The following is a 24576-nucleotide window of genomic DNA, read 5'->3' as shown; positions in this document are numbered from 1 at the left end:
CACTTTTGAAAGGAAGTGCACTTTGCATTATGTGATGCTGCGGCAATTGATGCGAAGGCAACAGCCTCTGTATACAAGAGCCTAACGTGAAAGTACTTTTTGCTCAAACTATGGTGTTCACATATCTGGGTAAATGATTAAATTTACCTGGTTATAATGTTTCATCATGCACAAAGTTTGTTTGCTTACACTTGGATATAGCATTAAAACAAGGATATAATTTCTTGTCTATTTTATTTGATATCCTTGCTTTTTTAAAATAAGGTTTATGTGAGTGGTGGATATTTTTTCGTACGTAACAAAGTTACGTACAAAATAATAGCCATGCATTATCGATCTATTACCGTGTACTAACCCTCCATAAGTATTAAAAAGAAAAATCTGCCAACGTCTTTTATTCAACATAGGGAACAGGCGAGGCTGTTCTAACTTTTGGAGAAGGAGGAGGCAGTCAAACTCCACCGGTAGTATATCACAGATATCTGGCTCAAGAATATCACTAATTTTAAATGGTATGAAGTGAAGATTGTATGGCAGTATAAATTTTACAGATATAATTACCATAGTATGGTAACTCTTTAGAGATCAAAACGCAAAACTATGAATATATCAATGTTTTTACTATTACTATTATTACGTGACGTTCCAACGAGTCCAAGTACTCATCGTGAAAGGCCACACTACTCACATCTCATTGTCTCCCCTACTATCTCCTTCCACTGTGCAGAACAATACGACTACCATGAACACACAATGCCATCATCATCATCTTCCTTATACCCTCTTTTACCTTGCGGTGTCGAGGGTCTATTGATCATCGGACCTCACTCCGTTTACAGGATAAGGTGGTCAGCCTTATGCTCCGGTGTATGCTATGGCCTGTAGTGTTGAGTTTGCCTGCTTTGCGGGATGAAAAACCCCAGAATAAACTGGGGGAAAAAACCCTGCTGTCCAGGCCCAAGACTGGCTAACTTGGCTATGGCTGAGGAAAATCCTTCAGCTCCTCACGTCACCGACGGGAATCGAACCTAGGACATTCCTTCCCCAGGCATATGGTTGCGAAGCGCATAGCCACTAGGCTAACCGCGCGGTCACACAATGCCATATAAAGCCTATCTCCCAACCCAAAGCATTGTTTGTTTTTAAATTGCTATAATTGTGTGTTCTTATGGCCAATTTACCTGTATGTTGGATGAATAACCCGAGTTTCCGGGTGAAACATCCTGCTTCTGCTGTATGAGATGGCTGACTCATATTAAAATGAGAAACTAGTTAAATTAATTTATTATTTATATTATCCAAATCCATTCCCCACGAATCGTTCCTTAATGTGTCGTCATATTCAATTATAAAACCTCAGTTGTTCAGTCGATATAGACGAAGCCATTTGATCGGAAGGACCTGGTTTCGATTGACGTGAGGAATCTTTATTTGGTCTCTTTCGACGAATGGTGTGTTAGCCAGTCTCATGCGGCAGTAGGTTTTATTATTATTATTATTTCATCCGGAAACTCTGGTTTTTCGTCCACCAAACCAGGCAAACTGAATCCCTGAACACACACACGGATTATAGTCGTGAATATTGGCTTTGGGGATGCGGCAGCAGAGGAGAGTGACGAACCGGCTGCATTAATTCGTCGTAAACCCCTCATTAGAGGTGTGTGTGTGGGGGGTCTCAACCCGTTCTAAGAGAGAGACGGATGAGAAGGATAGGATAGGATTTAATTATAAACGATGAATATTTTATGCTTTCAGACTTTCCTCACGATCGAAATGCCTATTTTTTTTTTTATATATATAATATTCTGTTTTTTTATTTATTTATTTTATGTCACACTCCGATCGAAGCAGGGAGGAAGGGAAATCTCATCCTGCACATGTTTTATATATACTTGGTGTTAATTAACTGACATGATAGTTGAATATAACAACGTCCATCTGAATGTTTTTTTCTGTCTTGATGTGCTTATCTGTTAAGCTGTATTTGACACAAAGTAACATGCAGTAATCACTACTTTCGTAGTTCATGTTTTTTCAGACATCGTAAGCTGGCTGTATTTATATGTGCTGTGTGTCATCTATTATACCTTTTTAATCAACTGCACAAATTTAGACTCATCTAGTCGAGTAAATTCAAAGAAGCGAAATATAAATCGTAAATGTGTTTGTGGTCATATGTAATTAAGATGTTTTCCATCAAATAAATGGAACAAAAGTGAAAAATAATTTTTCTATTTATTTGTAACCCTTACAGCTTATTTTCTAACATCAACTTTTTACAGGGAGGTGATGTAATCATTAGGTATTCATCCATCATTTTAAACAGTTGAAATCGCATTTAATAAATACCATTTATAATTACTATTATTTATACTATTATTTATAAATATTATTTATATAAAATATTGTTAAAATGAATTATCGCATATCGCATCCCTGGTCCATTTATCCCAGTCTTTACATTATGATGTATGGTAATCATTAAGTATAGTTTGACTGGATGAGGATACTTATTTTAAGTAAGTTAAGAACAGTAGTTGATTAAATGGATAGCTGTAGAGCCCTCCCCTATGTTTAGGAGGGTTTGCCACTTACATATGAAATTCAAGCAAGGACTCTCCATGAATTGCATATTGTTTTTCTAATTTTCAGAACTTTTTTTCTCCCACCTATTCCTTGCCACGTGCGATATGTTATTGCAATATAATGGGTGCCTGGGCCATCTCTCACACAAGACCAAATCCTTTACCTTTCGTTGTACATACTGTATAATTTTTACATTAGAAGAACAAAAAGGATGTTAAATATCTTGTTTATATTTTCTAGCAGTTGCAGCTACTCAATGCATGATGGTTAAATATGCAATATTTTCCTTTACAACCAGTGAAACTACCATAAGTGACCTCTTGTTGGTACATTTGCAGATGTGACTGCTTGCTGTTACACATGTATTACTGTGATTTTTCATTAAAACTTTTTTATCATGATTTTTCAAGTAGCAAAAGAAATCGTCTGTTGCAATGCTTTTAGTGACCAATTGTCATCCTCTCAGTCCTCTTCAAAACAATTGGTTAGTTAATCATTGACTACCAGTATGAATTTTGGCCATCCAGATCCATGACTGATCTCTTGGCCTACATCATTCTACCAATGGACATATGCCATGGAACAGTTTGAAGAAACGTACACTATCGCCTTTGACATTTCCATGGCTGCTACCCTTTGTAACTGGATTGCTAGCTTTCTCTCTGGTTGTTCATGTGTTATGGTGGGTGGCCCCATTTCTCACTTTGCCACTGATGCAGAAGTGCCTTAGGGCTCTGTTCCATCACCTCACCTGTCCTCTATCTCTTCTACATAAATGACCTACTCTCAATCACCATCAATCCTATCCTATATGAATGGACAGCACACGCTCTATTCATCCGACAATCCATGTAATTCTCAGACATTCCAAGTACCAAGTATTTGCAACCAGTTCCTTAAGCACTGATCTCCATACCAGCAAAGGTTGGTCGATTGGTAGAGCCTCTGCTACTAATGGCTCAGCAAAACGTTAAGCAAGTTTGAGCGCAGTTAGTAGTTGGAAAGGGATCAATCGTTTGATGCTGTTGACACACTCTCCCTCAATGAGTTTTTGGACTCCCTGGAGATGTCACATAATAATAATAATTGACACACTCTCTCTCAATGAGTTTTTGGACTCCCTGGAGATGTCACATAATAATAATAATAATAATACCATTCTTCAGTAGGACAAGGATAACCTTATCACCTTTAATGCCACCATAATGCAGTCCAGCTTTTTCTGTTTCAAAAAGGGATCACAGCTCACCATCTCTTATCCTCAGTAATGCATCAGACAGGATTAGATGTGCTTCCTTGGACTGACATTCACCTCCAGTATCACCTGGCATAAACATGTCACATCCCTATTTACATACCCCCTAAAAAACTACAAGTACAAATAGAGAACTCCCAAAACCTAGGATAGAATCTCAATAGATTAATGAGTTTGTCAGAAATCTTAAGATACTATCTTGGGCTATGAAAGTAGTGGATGTGGTGAGCTGGAAAAAGGTGAGTGATGACACTGCAGATATTAGTAGTGTGTTAGAGGGCAAAGGGAATGTGAAAGTAGTATCAGTGAATTTGACTTTAGACAGTATGGCCAGAGTGAGATATTTCAGCACTGTCCATTATTATGTGAGCGAATGTTGGGTGAATGCAGGATGTGAGGGGAGAGAGAGATGCTGAGAAAGGAAATGGAAGATAGCAAAGGGAATGTGAAAGTGGTATCAGTGGATTTAACTTTGGACAGTATTGCCAGAGTGAGATATTTCATAGAATTCAACATGTGAGCAAATGTTGGGTGAATGCAGGATGTGAGGGGAGAGAGAGATGCTGAGAAAGGAAATGGAAGATATGAAGAGATTAAGAATGAAGAGGATGAGGGAGATTAAGAATGAAGAGGAATTAAGAAGAGATTGAGAGAAGAATATGAGGGTGAGAGGGTAATGGGAAGAAGAAGGCAAGAGAATGAAAGTGAAAAAAGAGATGGGAAGAAATTCAGTGTGTATATGAGAGAGAGAGAGAGAGAGAGAGAGAGAGAGAGAGAGAGTGGGAGGTGGAAAAAAGAGAGAGAGAGGAAAACAAAAAGGAATAGGGATGCTAGTGAGAGAAGAATGAATGGAGCTGTGAGGGATGGAGTTATGGATATTCGATGATTTTGGATGTGTGTTAGATGATAGTGAGAATGTGTATATGAAGAGAGGTCTGGAATATGTGGATTCTTGGAGTGCATTTGAGGATAGAAGGGAGTTGTATGCAGGGAATGGATTGCATTTGAGCACAGTAGAAACTTGGGCATTATTATTATTATTGTTAACACCAAACCTCCACGGAGTCAAAAGACTCATCACAGGATGCAGACACTGATACACACAAAAAAGCCTATCAAATCATACTTTAAACTCATTCAATGTATCTGCATTCACCACAATGTCATGCAATGCATTCCACTTGCCAACTACTCTCCATGGGATATGCTTATACCCCTGCTCACACCCTCCTTGTACAGCTTCCAGGGATGTCCCTTTGTTCTACCCTTCTCCCATTCTATGAAAAATTCCACATTAACTTAGTAATAACCCTTTACTAACATAAATGTCTCAAACATATGTTATCTCTTCCTCTTATTTGCAAGGCTTTGCAAACTTCAATCCATCAATTTTTCCTCATATCCCACATCCTAAGGACCAGTTATGACCTTAGTCAGTCTCCTGTTGACCCTTTCCAATATATCTTCATTACCATGAAATCCAGGGGACTAAATCTGTGCACAATAATCCATATGAGGCCTTGTCAAGGCCTTATACAATGGAACCAGAACCTATATTTCTGGATGTCAAGATCTTATTCATCACTGCCATAATCTGATGTGAAGACTTTATAACTTGTGCTGCATGACTCCCGAACTTTAGGTTCTTGTGTACCCACTCCCAGAACCAAAATTTCCCTACCAGGTGTTTACTTTGCATCTGGTTGTTACCTACCAAATTTCAGAACCTTACACTTTGAAACATTGAATTGACAATTTCATACTGTTGCTCATACATCCTATTCAAGTCCTCTTATAAGACCACAACATCTGCTGATTTCATCATCACTCTACTACCCAGTCTTGTATCATCTGCAGACAGTTGTATATCACCTGTTAAAACCCATTTCAGTATCATTAATATACAAATTAAATAACAATAGTCCCAAACACAGACCCCCTGTGGCACTCTACTAGTGACTTTCCTGTTTTGAGAAAGTGTTCCCTCAGCCATACACAACTTGCTGATACTTATCTGATAACCAGTAATCTATCCTACTCACTAGTCTATCATCCAATCCCATCTGCTTCAGTTTAGTTACCAACCTGTAACTAAACTGTGGGAATCTGTCGAAAGCCTTTGCAAAAGTATACCACTGTATATGCATCACCCTTGTCCAATGTATAGGTCACCTTATAGTACGCAAACAAGTTGGTAAAACATGACTTCCCTTTAACAAACCTATGCATTCACACTTTGGTAAATAACAGTGGTAAAGAGTACCACTGTTATCACTCCGCTTATCCTATCTCTCACCAACTCTCCAATACCTTAACTATAACTCCAGATATACAGATTGGACTATAATTTGTGTTAGCTTTTTCACCACTTGTGAAGTGGAACAATTTTGCCTTCCTTACACTCCTTGGGGATTTGTGCTGTTGCAAAACTCTTGTTATGCAGGTAGGCCAAAGCTGATGCTAACTCCTTGGAACATTCCCTTAAGACGTGGTGATATGTCATCAAGTCCTATTGTGTTATTAATATCTAGCTTACTTAATTTCTCGCATATCTCTTGCTCGCTCACCATTAAGTCTTCTCTCATTTAATTTTCTACACTTGAGTTACCAATTTCACACTGAAGGTGAAACACCCTGATAAACTGCTTACCGAATACTTCGACTGTGTCCTCTGCAGCTATTACCAATCTCCCATTTTCATCCATTAACATCATGTTACCATAATTCCTCTTCTTTCTACTTGCCACATATCAAAGAAGAAAAAAAACTCATGAGGTTTTTTACTTGGCCTGATTTGCTAATTTCTGCTCGACTTACTTTTATTGTCCTTACCAACTGAGTCGCTCTCTCCTGGCCTGTTCTTTATACTCTTTGTTCAACTGATTATTACCATTATTCATCTGTGTTGTTTCTAGAGTGCCTTCTTCTTTTAGATTTCATGCTGCTTAATCTCCTCATTCATCCATTTTGCATCTATCTTATTTAGTCTTTTGAACTTCGAAATACATTCACACATTGATGCTGTTGTGTATATTTTTGTTAGTTCCCAAGCAGCATTTATTTCTTTATCACTCAACTCTGCATTCCATGCTATAGCTCCAAGATGTCTCTTAAGCAACCCTTGTACTTTCACATGTATATCCTTTTCTCACAGAAGTCTTCATTTGGCTAGCCACAACCCAGATAATCTTCATGATTACTCTCACCAACTGGAGAGGGGTGCAAAATCCCATTCAAAATTACATCCTCTGATGAAATGATTATATCTAAAACTCTTTATCCTCGTGTGTCCTCCTTTACATACTGCCTGAGATAGTTGTTTCTCAAGAACTTGAGAAATCCATTTTCCTTATTCCCAAATGCTATCTCTCTCTCATTTGAATCTATACTGCTAAAAATGGCAGCCATATCAGGGTAAGAAGGTTATAAGAGGAGTTCCACAGGGTTCAGTACTAGTACCATTACTGTTCAATCTTTATGGCAATGATATTGTGGATTACAGGGAGACATTCAACTGTTTGCAGATGATGATGTGTCACTTGGGAGGATTATTAGTAACAGTGCTGATGTTGTCTTGTCAGGAGGACTTGAATAAGCTGCAATGGGATGTTACTTTAATACAGTTAAATGTAAGGTTTGAAATTTGGAATCTACAATTGGGAAGCTTCATACCCACTTGGTTTAGTTATGTTGGATGAAGTAGGAGGAAGTAAGAAAGCTTGGGCTTGTTGTTTGATAGAAATTTGAAGTTTGGAGGGCATATTTTAAATGGTTGTGAAGGTATTTTAGAGGATTGCTGCAGTATTGAGAGGTCGTTGACCAGCAGAAATAAAAGGGTAGTGGTGCTGTTGTATAAATCCCCAATTAGACATCTAGATTACTTCATTCAGATTCTAGTCACCAGAATTTGAAGGGTATGAAGTAATCTTGAAGATGATGTAGAGGTAGATAATGAAAATGATATTAGGACTGTACAATGTTGTTATGTGGACAGACTGAGGCATACAAACTACAGAGTTTGTATGCCTCAGTATAGAATGTTGAGAGGGATTTACTGGATTGACACTGGGGATATTTTTCATGTGGTAGAATGAGGAGATGGAACAAGGACAAGGGACATCCTTGAAAGTTGCAAAAGGAAGTAGTAAGAAGTCAGTTTTTTTTTTTTGCTTTGAGATTGGTAGGAGCATGGAATGATTACCTAAGAGGATAGTGAGAGTGCAAATAATGAATGAGTTCAAGGAATTTTATTATTATCATTATTATTATTATTATTATTATGATTTAGACCTCCATAGAGTCAAAAGATTCATTGTGGGAGGCCCATCCTAGAAAACCCAGTCTATCATATCATTCCTTGAACTCATTGACCGTTCATGCTCTTACCATTCTACCAAGCAATGTATTCCATGGTTCAATCACCTTCCATGCAAAGAAACCACTCCTCACCCTCTTGCTCACTGTTTCCTTTTGTAACTTCCAGGGATGGCCCCTTGTGATCTTCATGATCACTCTCATGAACTGGAGAGAAGTGCAAAATCCCATTCACAATTACATCCTCTGATGAAATGATCAGACCTAAAACTCTATCCTTCCTCCCCCCCCCCCACTTCTACCAAGTGAAAGAATTCTCCAGTGTCAACCTGTAACTACCTTTCAACAGTTTAAATCATATCACTTCTCCTTCTTCTATCTTCCAAACTCTGCAGTTCACATTCTCTCAGCCTGTTTTCATAACTAACATTGTACCTGATATTATCTTTGTTATCTGCTTCTGCACTCTATCCACAGTTAATTTATCCCCTTCAAATTCTGAGAACCAAATTTGAGATCATAAGTCCATGTGTGGTCTGATCAGAGCTTTATACAATGGAATGACAACAATTTTATCTTTGCAGGTCAGCATCCTTCTTAGTATTCCAGCAATCCTCTGGGTTACCATCACCACCATCGCAATATGTCCATGAATTTCAGGTTTTTATGAATCATCACCCCTGAGATCCCTTGCCTCCCCCCTACTTCCTCCAGTACAGTTCCTCCAGCAAAGTATGCAGCTTCCGATTGATGTATCTCATACTTCAAGATTTTACATGTAGCTGAACTGAAGTGAAACTCCCATTCATTTGCCCATCTGTCCAGTTTATTCAAATACTTTTGAAGGGCTGCCATATCTGCACTATTACTAATAACCCTTTCCAACTTCATATCATTTGCAAACAACTGAATATCCCTCTGCAGTCCATTGACAGTGTCATTGATATAAAGGTTAAACAATACAGGTCCTATTACTGAGCCCTGGGACCCCACTTGTAACCTTCTGCCTCCTTGATATTGTTGCTGATAGACAATCCTGAATCTAGTTCAGTAAGCTGACATCTAAACTCATGTGCTGCAATTTAAATATCAGCTTATCATGTGGTACACTGTCATGCCTTTGTAAAATTCAAACAAATGGCAGAATATGCCTTTCCCTTATCAACCGCTCTTGTTACTTTATTATAAAAAGCAGTCATATTACTAAAGCAAGAGAACCCCTTAGTTGACTCTCACAGATAATGTTACCCTCGTCTTCCCAGTACTGTATATGGTTCCTCACTAATTTCTCCAAGATCTTAACAACTACCAATGAAACACAATTAGTCTATAATTGGACATTTCTTATGCAATAGCACTATCTTACCCTCCTTCCACTCCTTGGGCACCTTTTCTTTGGCCAGACTTTCATTGAAAATCCAGGTGAACGGAGCCATCATCACTCATAGATCTCTTATTTCTTCCACTTCCTTTAAAATTTCTCCATTAATTGTATACTCTGCATCCCAATCCCACCAAATTTCAAGACCTTGCACTTTGCAATATTTAACTGATGTTGCAAAGTTAAATTTAAATATATATTGCAACATATTTATGCCTTGCAAGGCAACAACATCTGCTGTACTTATTATAGTACTTTCCAACTTTGAATCATTGACAAACAGCTGCACATCTTAAGTTAAGCTGATCCTATTGTCATTAACATACAAGTTAAGCAGTAATGGCCCAAAATAGATCCCTGTCACTCCATTAGTGACCTTCCTCTTTTGGGATACCATTCTCTCTCACACACACACACCCTGCTAATACCTATCTGACAGCCAATTATATATTATTATTATTATTCCTGACACCTCCAAGGAGTCTGAAGACTCATTTCTAACTGATTATTCTATTATCTAATCTCATTTGTTTCAATTTAACCACAAGCTTGTCATGTGATAATAGAATACTATTATCAACCCATTTCTGAATCCTAGTCCTTAACTAACTTCTCTATCACCTTAACAACCCCGCCACCCCACTCAGACACACAGATTAGCATATAATTTGTAACTTGTCTTATCTCTATTAAAGGTAATAAAAAGTGATTAAAAATGATAAATACATTTTTAACCATAAAGATAAATACATTTTTAACCATAAAGATAAATACATTTTTAACCATAAAAAGATCTTTTGTAGGCTACATAAAATAGTCTCTATTGCCCATTGCTGGCTATTAGTATATAGAAAGCAGAATAGTGTATAAATGTAAACTGTGGATAAGGCTTAGTGACAGTTATTTTTTGTTTTATGTAGCTTACAACAAAAAAGGATTTCTATCCTTATTTTAATTCAAAATCATCCTAAAGTGAATTTGTTTTATATGCTGTATAAAATGTTAGTGTTTAGTACAAAACGGAGAATGATAGCATAACTTTTTTTTTTTTTTTTTTAAGATTGTATTTTCAGTATATTTTAATGGGTAATCTGAGAGTTTAATTTCATATTATATAGATGATATTATTATTATTTCAGTAACCTCCATGGAGTTAATAGGCTCATTGTGTGGAGGCCCACTCAACCAGCAATGTCTATCATAATGAACTTTGAAGTTATTTACACTCCCTGCATTCACAATGCACTCTGGCAATGTACTCCACTCACCAACAACTCTGCACGTAAAAAAACTACTCCTCACAACCTTCTTCACCTACAACTTCCAGGGGTGGTCTCTTATTCTTCCTATCTTAATGCCCACTCATTTTATAATTCCTTCTATTAATTTGCAAGAATCCCTTAACCAACTTGAAGGTCTCTGACATATCTCCTCTTTTCCTTCTGTCCACAAAATTGTAATCCATTCCCTCAACTGCTCTGCATAACCAATACTCCAGATGTCCAAATGTTGGTTTGGTCATTCATCTTTGGATTCTCATGTGATATGCTTCCACATCACAATGAAAACTAGGCAACCAAATTTGAGCACAGTAGTCCATGTGTGATCAGACCAATGCCTTATATAGAGGCACCACCACCACCTTCTTATTCCTAGATGTCATTGTATTTATCGTAGCAGCAATATGATGTGTAGCTTTCGCATCACTCGCAATGTACCTTCAGAACTTTAGTCCATTGTCTAACATCATCTCAAGATCCCGAATCTTGTCCGTTTCCTGAAGCACAACTTCACCAGTATAGTATAGTATGTAGCCTTATATCTATGTTTCCCAAAGTGTGTAATACCAGTTATATTAAAACTACAATCCCATTCATTTGTCCCTGCTAAAAAATTTATTCAAATTTTCTTATAGAGAATTAACATAAGCAATACTCCTGATATTTCTGCCTAACATAATCAGCAAATATTTGAAGATTCCAGTCAACCCACGTGAAATATCATTATCAAATAAGTTGAATAGTAGGGGCCTAAGAACAGAACCATCACATGTGTAGAAACCATGAAGAAATCAAACCATTTAAATGGTTTCTATATAAGAGCAAAGTCTAGTTGAATGAACAGTTAAGTATATTGACAGTACAGTTTCATAGATTAGCATTAATTATGATGGCAAGAGAATAATACAAATCAGTATAAAGAATTCATCCTGTCAATAGCAAATTTAATGGAACAAATTCTTCAAATTCTTAAAGGCAAACTAGGGAAGCTTTGTGAATGCATTTAGCCTTTCTTGATTTAATATTCTCCTTAATTATCAAAAACCTAAGAATAATTTACTTATTTTTTTAAAACAAAAGTTCAGATGGTTTAGTAGAGAAGCTCTCTTATGTTTCAGTTTTTTTAGGTGACATACCTGAAATTTGATGTCCCCATCAAGATGTGGAGTGATCAAAATTGAACTTTACAACATATCATAAAATACAGCATTCTTTATTAGTTGTTTTAAAGGCATTGATTTATATAAATCATTTATATTTGGATTAAGAATTTTAAAGTTAAGTTTATTTTAAAAGTTATATTAACCACCTTCATTTTTAGAAAACAATGAGTCAAAAGTTGGGATCAGCTGAACTGGGAGCGTGGACATTTTTTGCATCACCACATGCAGTTGATGTTTGTGGTATTAATGGATTACCCCTTACTCCAAATTCTATACGTATATTGGGACATTTTCAAAAGTTAAAGACACTTGCACATGGCCGTTTATGTTCATATCTTGATGTTCTGCGTGGAAAACATGGTATGTATATTTAATCTTAAAATTGAAAACTTGAATAAAAATTTTGCAATGATAAGCAAGTTTTTTTAAAAAATGTAATGAAAAAATTTTATTGATTAAATCACATTTGGTAGCTGAAGCAAAATTAACCTTTTTTTTTTTTTTCACATCTCCAGCACCTAAGTCAGTTCAGATATTTCTAGTAGTTATTATTTTTATTCGTGACACCTCCAAGGAGTCAGAAGACTCATCGTGGAAGGACACTGTATGTTATATGTAAATATAACCTGCTAGATGTTATAGTAAATATGCACGCACACATATGCATGCATAATTTGTATGCATGCATATGTGTGTGTGTTACATATGAAGTCAGTAGCTCAGTGAAATGGGAACCTTTGTCTTTCAATTTGCATTCTATTTCTTTCCTAAATTGAAAATGATCCTGATGGACTGATATTATTATTCCATAGAGACGGTAAAGTATACTGCAGCAAAATTCAATTCTTGAAAATCGGTCATATGCTAGCAATGGTATGGCTGATAACAGAAATGTGTTGTAATTGGAATCTTAATCAAGATTAAATTAAAATTTTAGACATTTTAAATCATGTAAATTCCTGTTGCACCATGTTACTGGGTGTCTGTGAGTGCTGAATGAATGTGGATGGACTGACAAGTTGAGTTTGCAGCCAGATTGTATTTTATTGGCTTAGACTGCACATAGGTTATGATAGTATAACATGATCAGGGCGCTATCTAGCTATCTAAGCCTTCCTGTTTTCATCAGGAAGTGAAAAATCAAACTGAAACAATTTTCACCTCAATGAAATTGATGATAGGCACCATAAATGTAAGAAACATCATTGTAAAAGAGGTAGAACCAGTCAAAAATTGCAAAAATAGTGTTACTGATACTAAAAAGATTAAAATTGGCAAGATCTTTCTAATAATAACTTTGAAATAATTATTTAAAGTACTAGGAATTGGGAGTAGCTGTGGTATTCAGCACTATATATATATATATATATGAAGAAATCTTGAATTGGAATCACATTTCAAGTAGAGCAATGTGGTAAAATGTCAACTATGGAAATTGGAATGAAACTTTTATTATGGTTCCAAAGTAGATTCACATAGGAAAGAAGCAGAGAAAATTTTTAACTTACTAAAAAGGACAGCTAATATTAAGAAAAAAAAAGTCGATCTTAAACAGCACAGTAGGAAATAAATTCCAGACAGTATAGAAATGTTTTGGGAAAATCTGGAGGAAATAGATGGAAAATGTAAGGAAATGGCATTTGCATCCATAGTATTAAGACAGCCAAAGAAAACCCATTGTAAGTTTGATTCTAGTCTTCAACTAGAGGAACTTTTCTAAGCCTTCTTTTAACTGGTTTGCAAGTTAGTCGAGCTCTGGCACAAAGTAGAATTTTTTTCATCTTGAAACTTGGGTTTTTAATCACACAATTCAAGAAAATTTACCATAGAAGTCTCACTACTTCAGACATTAATATATAGTGTTAGGATTAGAAACCATGAGATGGTGGCAGTTGTATGCATTCTCTCCTCCCTGATTTCTATTAAAATTATTGATAGCGTTGGACCAGCTGGCAGTGATTGGCTAAGATTGCAGATTCGCCGTCTTCACAAAGTTAGTTTAGGGCTAAAAACAGCTTCACCTCTTCCTTTGGTGAATGAAATGTTAGCAAATTTATTTATTTTATAGATATGCATAAATTAGCATGGAGGAAACATAAAATATGAAAGTTTTGACATTCAGAGTGGTTCAGGATAAAAGAATATACAGGGAATTTGAAAGAGACATGACCAGGGCCATCTTAAGGCATGATGGACACACTGGGCAGTTGCCCAGGGGCCCCATGCTGCCATATTGTTCATGAGAGATCTCTTGGCAGAGTGTATAAATTACTCGATCTCTTGCTGGAACACTGAGCTAAGAAAGAGAAAAACCGGGGATGAAGCACAATATGTCAATAATTAAATATTTTTCATACTATACTATAAATAAAGTTAAAAAAAAATTATAAATCAATTCTCTTACAAAGAAATTTCACAAAAGTTTGTGTTGATTAATCCTTGCTTTACAGCATGTTTTTTATGTTTAAATATTGATTTTGTTAAAAGTACCAATAAATCTATAGGCTTAATTTTATTGACTGTTTACATTTTTATTCCTGTAGGTGGGTGGGTAGTGCATTGCTTTGCCCAGGGGCCTACAATACTGTTAAGACGGTACTGGACATGATAATGACCTAATGTTAAAATGGATTAAAATGACCATCCTATTGAAAAGAAGAATGCATACTAAAGTATTGAAAAAAAAAAAAGAAAGAATCATAGTCATATAACCCCGAGATATGCACTGTAAGCTCAGATATGCAAATATTTTTTTTGGCAAAAGTAAAGGAGTGGGAAGTCAAGCTACAAACCTTAGAGACTGAGTGGAAAAATCGAGCAATTGTTGGTTGACTTTGGCAGGAAGCATGTAATGAAATTGTGTGCAAAGATAAAAAAATAAAAAAAACATGTTGGACAGAGGAAACTAAAAACATTCAACTATGATTCTTTCTTATCAACACTTAGTATATGAGGGCTGTTCGATAAGTCTGTACAAAGAGATGGTGCCACCAGTACGTATCGAGGTTATTTTTAGTTGCTGGCAACTGTTGGAGGATCACAAACTCAGATAGATCGATTATTCTGTGTTTGCCGTTCATTTGAATCGATCAAGTACTGTGATTTGTGAAAAAATGGATGAGAAAGAATTTCGTGTAGTGATTAAACATTACTTTTTAAAAGGCAAAACAGCTCAGGAAACCAAAGCTAAGTTTGATAAATATTATGGTGAGTCTGCACCTTCGATTAGGACGGTTTATAAGTGGTTTAGTAACTTTTGAAGTGGTCATATGAGCACAAGTGACGCTGAACGTTCTGGACACCCTGTTGAGGTCACTACTCCAGAAATTATTGAAAAAATCCATGATATGGTGATGGATGATAGAAGAGTGAAGGTGTGTGAAATTGTTAAGGCTGTGGGTATCTCAAATGACTGCATACATAATATTTTACATGAACATTTACATAAGAGAAAACTATCTGCAAGATTGGTGGGTGCAGCGTTTGCTCACACTGGATCAAAAGCGTCAATGTGGGAACTGTTGCAAGGACAGCTTGAAGCTGTTTCAACAGAATCAAGGGGAATAATTTTTACATAGTTTCGTAACAGTGGACAAAACATGGATTCATCACTACCAGCCTGAGACCAAGGAACAGTCAAAACAATGGGTTGCAAGTGGAGAATCTACACCAAAGAAAGCAAAAACCGTTCCTTCAGCAGGAAAGGTTATGGTCACCGTCTTCTGGGATGCTCGTGGCACGATCTTCATAGACTTCTTGGAAAAGGGCAAAACAATTACTGGAGTGTATTATGCGTCTTTGCTGGATTGTTTTCCAAACATGAAAAAATGGCTGGCAGGAAAGAGATTTTCATCAAATGATGAGGTGATTGCCGAAACAACTGCCTATTTTGAAGAATTGGACAAATCATACTATATGGATGGGATCAGAAAGAAAACTCGAACATCGTTGGACTAAGTGTATAGACCTCAAAGGAGACTATGTTGAAAAATAAAAAATGTTTATCCCAAAAAAATTATGTTTTCTTCATTTTTGCACGGACTTATCGAATGACTTCTTTTCAATGAGATGGTCATTTTAATCAATTTTAACATTAGGTCGTTGTCATGTCCTCTTTCAAATCCCCTGTACACTCTTTTATTCTGAATCACTCTGAAGATATTAATGCTAATAACTTTAAATATCTTTATACATTTTTAACATGAGTCTTAGATTAGCTTCCAAAGGAGTGAAAAGATGGCAAAATTGTTCCACTTCATAAAGGAGGTGATAAGACTAAGACTTTGAATTATAGACCATTTTGCTTGTCTGGAATTGTGGTCAAGATGTTGGAGAAGCTAGTGAGGACAAGGATTCAAAACTGAGTTAACAGTAGTAGAATTCTCTTTAATGGACAGTATAGGTTTGCTAAAGGAGGGTCGTGTTTTAGCATTCTGCTTGCTTATAATAAGATGATAAATACATTGGACAAGGGAGATATATATACAGTAGCATATTTAGATTTTGCAAAGGCTTTTGATAGATTGCCACATGACAGGCTAGTAGTTAAATTGGTACAAATGGGGTTGGATAGTAGATTAGCGAGCTAGATTGGAGATTAGCTATCTGATAGGTATCAGTAGGTTGTGTATGTGGGAGTGATATCCTAGAAGAGAAAAGTGACTAGTGGGCCATTGTTGTTTATTTTGTATGTAAATGACATTGGAAAGGGTTTAAATGGTGAATATACAGTTGTTTGCAGATAATGCAGTTGGGGAACGTTATGTGAAGTAGAGTGGATGGTGGCGCTTTGCAAGAGGACCTAAATAGACTGAATGAGCGAATGTGTGGGAATATCAGTTTAATGTTGCAAAGTGTAAGGTTTTAAAATTTGGGAAGCAAAGATAGAATGCAAAATATAGGACTGTGGGGATATTTTAAAGAAGGTGGAGCAGATGAAAGATTTGGAGGTGATGGTGGATAGGGATTTGAAATTTCATGGGTATTTTGCTAAAATTGTGAGGACAACACAGCAGATTTTGGGAATAATGTGAAGAACACTGATATATAAAAGTAAGGATGTTTTGATTCCATTGTACAAGCCTTTGATCAAGCTGCATATGGATTACTTTTATTACTTTTGTGTATAGATTTGGGCTTCAGGTTTTCAAAAGGATGATGAGATGTTGGAGAGGATTCAGAGATAATTGTCTAAGTTGGTTTCTGTTCTCTGGAATGTGGAATATGAGGACAGATTGAGAGAATGCGAATTACAGTAGATAGAAGGAAAAGTGGAGACATGATTGAGACATATAAGTTGGTAAGGGTCATTTTAATTAAGGGGTAAGGGGTAAAACTAGATTAATGTGGATGAGATTTTTCATAGAATATCTGGAGATGGGGAGAACAAGAGGCCATTCCCTAGGGAAATTGTTGCCCATGATAGGCAAATAACCACTATGCTACTCACTGTACAGCTTGGTGTTAGTAAGGAAACAGCCAGATTAATCTTAGAGGGAGATTTGCACAAGAGGAAGATTTGTTCGAAGTTTGTGCCACACATGGTTGACACATGAACAAAGAGAGCAAAGGGTTGCATGTTGTAAAATTTCATCCATACAGTTGATCAAAATCACGACATGTTGCAAAGAATTGTCACTGGTGATGAAAGTTGGTGTTTTCAGTTTGATCCAGAATCAAAACACCAGAGCATGTAATGGTGTGGAACATTTTCTCCCCGGCAAAAGAAAGTTGGGTTGCAAAAATCATGTGTCAAGACAATGGTCATTGTTTTTTTTTCGACACTGCTGGAAGTATCCACAGCAAATTTGTTCCTGAGGGCACCACAGTGAATAGTTAGTATTATTTAGGAGTAATGTGTCTGGTACCTGTGCCAGGAAGGAACTGATTCACAACAACAATTGGTTTCTGTTGCACAACAATGCATGTGCACACTGTGTGCTGCCTGTGAAACAGTTTCTGGCTTCAAAGTCAATCGGTGTGATTGAACCCCCCCCCTCCCATTTGCCAGATTTGGCTCCTGCAGACTTTTTTTCTCTTCCCAAAGATGAAGTGTGCCTTGAAAGCAGAGCACAAAATTACAGGTGCACTGAATATGGTATACTCCAGGGTGGGTGAAGGGAGGAAGTGGATCCTGAGAGGAGTAGATAAGTTCTTTAATTTTGAAAGAGGTTTAAAGGCAGCATTAAGGTTGTATTTCTGAAGTATTCTGTTTATAATTTTTTTATATCTCATCCACACATGAAAGGCCACAAGACCTCTTGCACATTAGTGCTGTGTGTGTGTGTGTGTGTGTGTGTGTGTGTGTGTGTGTGTGTGTGTGTGTGTGTGTGTGGGGCAAGAGGAATAGAATAAAGGAGGAATCTGTTCGCATTTTGCTTGAACAGGTGAGGATTTTAATTTTTGGGGAAGGCAGAGTGTGGGGAAACTGTTCCAAAGGACAGAAGTAGATGGGATGAAGGAGGAGGCAGTGAAGTTGGTTCAATGAGTTTCAAGAGGAACTGTAAAAGGATGTTGGTTAACAGTGGCTCTTGTTTGGAGGAGTAGAGGAATAATAGTGGCCAATTCTGCAGAGCACTGTCTATGAAAGTATCTGTAGAAGAGACACAAAGCAGAAACTGAATGTCTGTGACAGAGGGATTGCCGTGGGTATGTGATCATTAATTAGCTGGATTGCCCTCTTCTGGATAGAATCGAGCAATCCTAGAGATGGTTTTGGTGCACCACCTCAAATATGGGAGCAGTGTTCCATGGCTGGGTGGATTTCAAATTTGTATAGAGTTAGCGGCTGTAGAGGTATGAAGTAGTGTCTTGTGTGAAAAAGTACACCAAGTTTTTTGCTGGTTGCAGATGCTGTAGTTGAAATGTGGTTGTGCAGGGCAGTCGAAGTAGACACATCTGATCATGTTCGGATATCTGCTGATTTGGATATTTTTATCTGATATCCATTTAATGTATGGAATGGCTTTAGTTTTATTGTAATCTAGTTTTTTTTTTTTATATTAGATGCAGTCTTGTGAAGAATTTTGTTGATAGTATTTTTGCTGAAGCCATTTTTTAGGAAGGTATTTCTGATAACCTTTAATTCATACTTAAGTGCTTGCTCATTACTCTGCAACCACAAGCCAGTGATAACAGGAGAGGATGATAGTAAACCAACTAGAAATAAATGAACACAAGAGCAACCAACTGCCTTCAATGAACAGTCATGCAATTAATCTTTCAAGCCATGCCCTGAACAGTGGTGAATTCTCACTACTTAGTAAAGGCCTAAACTCTGATTTCTCCCAGCTTAGAACAGTTAACAAATTGGATTTTATATACCATAAAGAAAGAAGCATAAGATTTCTACCAACTATCATAGCTGATAAAATACAATTAGGAACTGCTAACATTTTTAATAGAACTAAAGCAATAACTAGCCAGCTCATCAAAAGTGAATCAGCAGCCTTGAAATCTTTAAAAACAAGTTAGGATATTGATTGTCAATATCCTAACTTGTGTCAGTGACCAGATTTGTTCACCTGGTTTTCAGAAGGATGAAGAGATGTTGGAAAGGGTCCCAAGGTGACTGACTAAGGTAGTTTCTGACCGCTGGAATATGTATGAGGAAATCGAGTATGAGGAACGATTGAGAAGATGTAATTTGCAGAGTCTGGCGGACAGGAGGAAGAGGGGAGATATGATAGAGACCTACAAGTTATTAAGGGGTTGTTATAGGATCAATGCTGGAGAAGTTCTACAGAAAATAGTGGGAGATCAGGGGAGAACCAGAGGTCATCCCTGGAAAACTGTATGAAGAGGGTGTAAGTAGGGGAGTAAGAGGCAGGTTTTTTTTCGTGCAGAGTTGTAAATGATTGGAATGCCTTGCCTGAGAGTGTGGTGTCTGCAAGGAGTTTGAGTGTGTTTAAGATATGGTATGATGAGCTGTGTGTGTGATAAAAGGACCACTCAGATTGACTCCATGAGGTCTTGGGGTAATAATAATAATTACAAGATTAGCAAAACAAGTGTTCTCTGCCAGGTTGGCAGCAAAACGACCCAGAGGAAGACCAAGATATAGGTGGATTGATAAGGTACAAAGTGCCTTAGATAATAGACATATAAGATCTGATAATGTTGAAGTTCTTGACAAGTAACAGACTGATTTGGAGGAAAATTATAGATAGGAAGTTAGTAATGATGTAATTTTTTTTCAGGTAGTACTATCATAGCCTGTACACCCCTTGAGGGTACATAGCAGGAATTTGATGATGATGATGATAATAATTACAAGAGCTGATAAAGGCAGTGCCATGGTTATTTTAAATCGAATAATTTACCTTGAAAAAATGAATTAGTTAGTCTCGGACAACAGCACCTATCAACTTGTGAAACATAACCCAGTTAATTGGATTAAGAAGCAAACAGTAGAATTACAGTTAGCCTGCAGATACAGTTAAAACATTACTTTCTCACTATGCCCATTCTTCAAGATTTTATGGTTTGATTTCATAAGCAGAATATACCACTTTGGTTGATAGTTGAAGGTATCGACAGCATCAATTATCATCTAGCCAAGAAACTAGCATCAACACTACCAAATCATTGAGCGTTGATGCTAGTTTCTAGTTAGATGATATTTGAGGCTGTCGATACCTTCAACTATCAACCCAAGTGGTTGATAGTTGAAGGATTATTAAGGACATAAGGACATTACACTTGATTAAAGTAATTTATTGAAGTAAATTATTCGTTAGTTTTGATGTCTCTGCACTGAAGGATTATTAAGGACATAAGGACATCACGCTTGAATAAAGTAAATTATTAGTTAGTTTTGATGTCTCTGCATTTTTCAAGCATGTCTCAATGAATGACACCATTCTTTTTTACTGGACAAATTCCCACCTGATAATATCACAACAGTCTTTGCCCATGTTTTTATATATATATATAATCCACACATGAAAGGCAGGCCACAAAACCTATAGCATATTAGTGCCATGAATGGGCAAGAGGAATAGAAGAAAGGAGGAATATCTTCACATTTTGCTTGAACAACTCAGGGTTGTAATCCTTGGGGAAGGCAGAGTGCGGAAGATTGTTCCAAAGAACAGAAGTAGATGGAATGAAAGAAGAGGCAGTAAAGTTGGTTCACTGTATTTCAAGATGGACTGTTAAAGGATGTTGGTTAGCAGTGGCTCTTGTTTTATTGATTTTGGAGGAATGTGGAATAATAATAGCGGCCAATTCTGCAGAGCACTGTCCATGAAAGTATCTGTTGAAGATCTGAAAGTATCACATGGTAGAAACTGAACATCTGTGAGAGAGGGATCATTAATTAGCCAGATGGCCCTCTTCTGGATAGAACTGAGCAATCTTAAAGAGGATTTTGGTGCTTCACCCTGAAATATGGGAGCAATATTCCATGACTGGGCAGATTTGGGCTTTGTATAGAGTTAGCAGGTGTGAAGTAGTGTCTTGTGTGAAAAAGTACACACCAAGATTTTTGGCGGTTGTGGAAGGTATAGTTGGAATCTGGTTTTGCCAGGAGAGATCAGAGGTGCAGGTTAAGTAGCAACCCTCAGTCCAAGTAGAGAAATCTGATCATGTTTGGATATCTCAGTATTACTGAAGGTAAGGGAGAGGGATGTGAGCTCTTTCTTGCGAGATCATACAGGACTGAGTTTTGGTAGCATTAAAGTTTACAAGGTTGTCTTTGCCCCACTGGGATATAGCTAGGAGATCTGAGTTCAGGTCACCGATCATGGTAGATCTTGAAGATTGTAATACTTGAGCACTACCAGGTTTGTGTAATGAAAAGGAGGAATGGAGTGTACTGTCATTGACAAAGCTATGGATATGATTGGAAGTGTGAGAGAGCAGTTCATTTATATACAAGAGGAAGAGAGTGGGTGAAAGAACAGAACCCTGAGGTACTCCTGCATTGGTGGGGAAATCTGAGGAGAGTAGACAGTCTATCAGTGGTTCTTAATCGGTGTTCTCCGGAACACTTGTGTTCCGCGAACTGGTTACAGGTTACAAGTGACTGGTTACGTCGGTGAAAGATGTCACATGACACAGTTCTGAGTGTAATTGGCTACTCTGAATAAAAATGTCCAGGGAATTATTTCCGTTATAACAGAACAATTAATAATATTGGAAGAAAAGATTTCAAGTTACTTTCCTTCCTTAAATACACACAATTATGACTGGATATGAAATCCATTGGGCACAGTTAATACATCCAATTGTGAATTTTCATTACAAGAAGAACAATTAGTTATCTTGTCAACGGATCGTACTCTAAAAAATGAAATTCTCTGAAATAACTCTTGAAGAATTTTGGATTTTTGTCCAAGTCGAACACCCAGCTCTCTCTCTCTCTCTCTCTCTCTCTCCACAAGGGCACTGAAAATTTTGTTATGGTTTTCAACATCATATTTTTGTGAGCTCGGTTTCTCAATATTAACCCAAATAAGAAACAAAAGCGTGAAAGATTTACTAATATAGATAAAGAGATGAGGGTAGCTATATCACATATTAGACCTGATATTGCTGAAATCTGCAAAAGCCAACAAGCTCAAGTATCGCATTAAAATAAGTTCCATTTTTATAAAAGGCAAGTCCATGCATATGTTTATTGTTAGTTTTATGACCCTTAAGCCTTTTTGTGTTCCCCAAATTTTTCTTGTAATCAAAAGTGGCCCGTGACTTTGAAAAGGTTAAGAACCACTGGTCTATCATGACATGTAGTAAGCAACCAGTGAGAAAGTTGGTGATCCCTTTACAGAGTGAGGAAGGCTATAGGATGGCAGTTTGTTAGGCCCCTGTGCCAAGCCTGATCAGATGTTTTTGAAATGTTGATGGGAACCACATGAATTTCTCCGAATTTCTCCATGGCTTGAGTCCAGAGGTGGGTGGCAATAGCAAGAAGATCAGCTGTAGATTGAGAGTGGTGGAATCCATACTGCTGGTTACTGATTAATTGGCATGACTCCGTGTGGTTCAAAAGTTGGTTGTTGATGACCTCCATAATTTTAGAGATAACGGAGGTGAGAGCAATTGGACAGTAGTTCGTTTTATCACCTTTCTTTGGGATGGGCTGGATGTAGACCTGCTTCCATGTTGTAGGGTAGATGCCAGTTGAATATGATAGATTGAAGAGGCGATACAGGATAGGTGTTAGTTTTGGGACACAATTTTTTAACACAATATGTGGGATATCATCAGGACCAGATGCCTTGTTTGTGTTCAGGTTATTGAAGATTTTTCGGATTTTTTTTTGTTGGAAGACTATGGACGACATGAAAGAATCCATTGTTGGTAGCGTGGAGGGAACTTTGCCTAGGTCATCAGTGCAATAATTTGAAAAGAAAAGTGATGCCAGTAAGTTGGCTCTGTCTTGAGGTGAGGTAACTACCATGCCATCTGGTTGTGAGAGAGTGGTGGAAACCTGGGTGAGCAGAAGTTGTTTCTAATGGTCTTGGCTAGGGACCAGAAGGAGCGACTGCCATTTGCATAGAATCGATTCTCTACATAGAATACTCTACATGGAATTGATTCAAAAGGCACCTGTTCAGTGCATCACATGAAAACATGGTATGAGCGCAAATTTAAAGAAGCCTGTGAATTTTAATCAATCAACCTAATCTTAACATTATTGATGGTCTAAAAATCCCAAGAATATGGCACATATTCTGCCCACCTAACCTTTTATTGTAAGAGTTCATTATCATTTATAATTGGGACTGTAGTAATGGAGGATCTTAGTTCTAACATTACAAACTCTTTTGTGAAATTATTGATTAGTTCACTGCTATTGCTGTATTAAAAGTATTAATATGAATTTGTTCTCTGACTGTGTTATAAAATAAATAACACTAATGATTTTGAAAGCATATGGTGTGAGGTAGAAGTGAGCAAGACAGGATATTTAGTGGAGTGTTGCTACAGACCCAGGAGTACAGAGGGTGGGGACCAGGAGATGTTTAGACAGTTGAGTTTGTCAAGTGCAAGAAGAATGATTGTTATGGGAGATTTTAACTACAGTAGTATAAATTGGGGAGAGGAAGATGCATGTAGCAATAAGGGAATGGAGTTTCTAGAATTCTTGAGGGACAAATGTCTTAGGCAACATGTAATAGAGGGAACAAGAAGTTCAAGAGTTTTGGATTTGGTTATAGCATCAGAAGAGTTGATGATAACTGAGATGACATCTCTCCCACCAGTTAGAGAGAGAGTGACCATATGGTTTTGACTTGGAAAATGAATAGACATGCAGGAGTATCAAAGAGATGGGAACGTATGTGGAATTATAAGGCAGGTGATTATAATAGTCTAAGACGTCAACTTGGGGAAGTTTCATGGAGGGAGGAATTGGAAGGCCGGGATATCATTAATGCATGGGAAATTGTGAAAGAATATTTGTTAGCAGCAATAGTAAGTTGTATACCATGAGTGAAGAAGAGGACACAATTTAGAGTAAAGTGGATGACAAACAATATTAAACAGGAATTGCATGTGAAAAAGAGGCTATAGAAGAAATATAAGGAGACAGGTGAAGAGAAGCTGCATGAAGAATATAGGACACAGGCCAGAAGAGTGACTAGTATTGTA

General features: G+C 37.1%; 1 protein-coding gene across 7 annotated transcripts in view; it reads left to right on the top strand.

The window, feature by feature from the left end:
* Window positions 1–1379: 1379 nt before the first annotated feature.
* The window catches only part of LOC150104805 (TBC domain-containing protein kinase-like protein), a 559840-nt gene continuing 536643 nt past the window's right edge, over window positions 1380–24576 (top strand). The window contains exons 1-2 of one of the 7 annotated variants that reach the window (XM_090395364.1): window positions 1380–1476; window positions 12138–12339. In XM_090395364.1, coding sequence (XP_090251490.1) covers window positions 12144–12339 — 196 coding nt within the window. In that variant the 5' untranslated portion in view covers window positions 1380–1476; window positions 12138–12143. Of the gene's footprint in view, window positions 1477–1633; window positions 1658–1864; window positions 2303–12137; window positions 12340–24576 lie in introns of those variants that run through there. The other 6 variants (XM_090395368.1, XM_090395367.1, XM_090395362.1 and 3 more) reach the window with 6 other exon arrangements.

This window comes from Typopeltis vanoorti, chromosome 7, assembly GCF_054136105.1.
Source record: "Typopeltis vanoorti isolate ZY-2024b chromosome 7, IOZ_Tvanoo_1.0, whole genome shotgun sequence".
Lineage (NCBI taxonomy): Eukaryota > Metazoa > Arthropoda > Arachnida > Uropygi > Thelyphonidae > Typopeltis > Typopeltis vanoorti.
This window is presented reverse-complemented; position numbering and strand designations above follow the sequence as displayed.